The following is a 2,371-nucleotide window of genomic DNA, read 5'->3' as shown; positions in this document are numbered from 1 at the left end:
TGATTCTCACTTTCTCATAGAAACTCTTCATTAGACCATTCCAGTCAACATCCACAAGGATCCAAAAGCAAGAAGCAATCTACGACAGAACTTTCCATGTGCACCATTTAGACGAGAGGCCCTCAATGATCACCCAGGCTTCAGTTAGCTTGCTAAATGGATCAATCGCACCGGTCCACTTCTCCACTGTCACAGACACTCCATCGATTGGTAAGTCAAAAGCAGGAAACTCAATCAATTCCTCTACATCTTTCTAGGGTGGGAATCTAACTAAGAATTTCTTGTCTAAAAGGGGCTTGACTTGCCAAGTCCATTGTTTGTTTTTGCAGAAAATCTCTGACAGGTTCTTAATCAGATCCGACTTGTTGATCTCTCCTTTCATGACCCAGACCTCTCCACAGTTTCTGAAGTTGAGCCAACTTGCCTCACAACCCACAGGAGCGTCAATGCGGTAAAACCCTAAACCCAGGGTTGAGCTCCCAAATAAGGTAGCAAATGGATGAGGTTGCGCCCAAGCTGCGCAGTTGTTGACGTTGTGCCCTTCCAATCCACAAATAAAGCAAACTTTCTTCTGGATGCAATTACCCACGTAGTGACCAGGGCCTCCACAAGTAAAACATACCATATCCTTGTAGCGCTCATCGAAGACCTGCACAGCTGGGGCAGGTGGAGCCGGTGGCGGAGGCGCTGCCGTGACTTGCTGAAGAGGGGCAACGCCTTTGGGAGGGGGCGGCAGGGTTGGGACGCTCCCCACTTGCACCTTGGCGACAACCCAGGTTCTTCTGCAATGGAGCATGTTGTTTCTGCGCCCTAATCGGCGCAACCTTGTCTGACATGGCAACCACCTGAGCAAAGGATTTGGATCCGACCCCGATCCCCTCTCTGATGATCTTGAGTTTTATCGGTGGAGGGTCGAAAGGCCGGAGATTCTTGACTGGGAACAGATCAGACGGGGAGAAGACTCCAGATTGAACAAGATCCTTCCGAAGCCATCCCAAGGTGGAAGCAGTTCGACTTGGGGGCGAGAATGGAGTTGGCGGCGGGGAGGGGAGGGGGTGGACCAGAGCTATCCAAAAACCCTAGATATAACCTCGTCCGCGTCATCTCGGGTGGGAGGCGTATTTGCCAAAGGCGTCTTTACCCTCCTGCATTTGATTGGTGGAAGAGACGTGGCAGTGGGGCCATTGCCAATCAGCATGGTCGTTCCCACAGGAGCCAAAGGGGAACAATCCCCCGACTCCGACGAAGCGGCCCTCGCCGCCGGCGAGGAAATCTGTTTCTCGGAGTACAAACTCCGCTCAGTAATCTCCTGCTCGGATGCCTGATGAACCGTAGTAAGCATTTGGACCTCAGGGACACAAATCCCCCTGCGTGCTCGTGAATGAGCACCCGGCGGAACCTCGCCGTGGTCACCAAACCAAGGTGGCTCGAGCAGGCCGCGGTGAGGCCGTGGGTTGGTGCGGCATTGTGGCAATCTCGCCGCAACACCCGCAGCCCCCCTCATGCGCTCGGTGGTAGAACGCCCAGGATGCATTCCCAGCGACTCACCCGCCGTAGCTCGCTCGATTTCGCCTCTGCTCTCGCCCAGATCACGAACTCGGCCGGTGGAGAATGCGGAAATGGGGGCATCCTTGCCCTCTCCTCCAGCGTGGCTTCCTCGAAGATGCGCCGCGCTAGCTTCTCCTGCTCCAAGCCCGCCTTCCTCTGACAAATCTCCGCGACCTTCGCGGCCGTAGATCTCGCCACCGAATCGGTCGCCGCTGCCACCGCCCGGTCCGCCGCCTTCCACTCCTGCACGCACCGGATCCACTCGAAGGTGGCGTCCCGGAGCCTGGTCGCGCGCTCCGTCCACCCCCTGGCTCTGGTCGCCATGAGCATCGCCTGTGGGACTGGAGAGATTAGCTGCAGAATCTCTGGGAATCTCTCGGAGATGGCGGGCGGGAGTTGTTGGGGTGGAGGAGGCGTGGGTGCGACGCCTCGCCGGCGTGGAGGCATGCCGCGGGGGTAGATCTGTGGTAGTGGTGGCTATGGCGAGAGGGAGGTGCGACGTCGCGAGAGCGAGAGCGAGGGGCAGCAGTGGCAGCGGCAGCCTACATGTCCATGGCTTGGAATGCATTTACCCCCCAACAACTCTTTTACAACAATCTGGCCAAAAGGATGTTATTGCGATGCAAACAACATGCTTAAGGTTCACAATACGCTTGTGCAACACAGGATACTAACACTACCTACTTAGTTCGACAGGCGTAGATGCATATCTACATCTTGGTTCATATACATAACAGAATATGCATGGTATGACTACTGGATAGAACTATATTTGAGAGGTGGACTACTTCTCCGTAGTAGCTCCACTTCCGTGGGCGGTTGC

At 55.3% G+C, this 2,371-nt stretch overlaps 1 protein-coding gene across 1 annotated transcript; it reads right to left on the bottom strand.

Moving 5' to 3' along the window:
* Positions 1–1,066: 1,066 nt before the first annotated feature.
* LOC147972428 (uncharacterized) lies at positions 1,067–2,116 on the bottom strand. The gene has a single exon (XM_087524328.1). It carries the CDS (start codon positions 2,114–2,116, stop codon positions 1,067–1,069), a length of 1,050 nt encoding a protein of 349 aa, XP_087380454.1.
* Positions 2,117–2,371: the final 255 nt, after the last annotated feature.

The sequence above is a fragment of the Triticum urartu genome, chromosome 5A, assembly GCF_056163025.1.
Source record: "Triticum urartu cultivar PI428250 chromosome 5A, HENAU_Tu73, whole genome shotgun sequence".
Taxonomy (NCBI): Eukaryota; Viridiplantae; Streptophyta; class Magnoliopsida; order Poales; family Poaceae; genus Triticum; species Triticum urartu.
The sequence above is the reverse complement of the archived record's forward strand: the minus strand, read 5'-3'. Positions and strand labels throughout refer to the sequence as shown.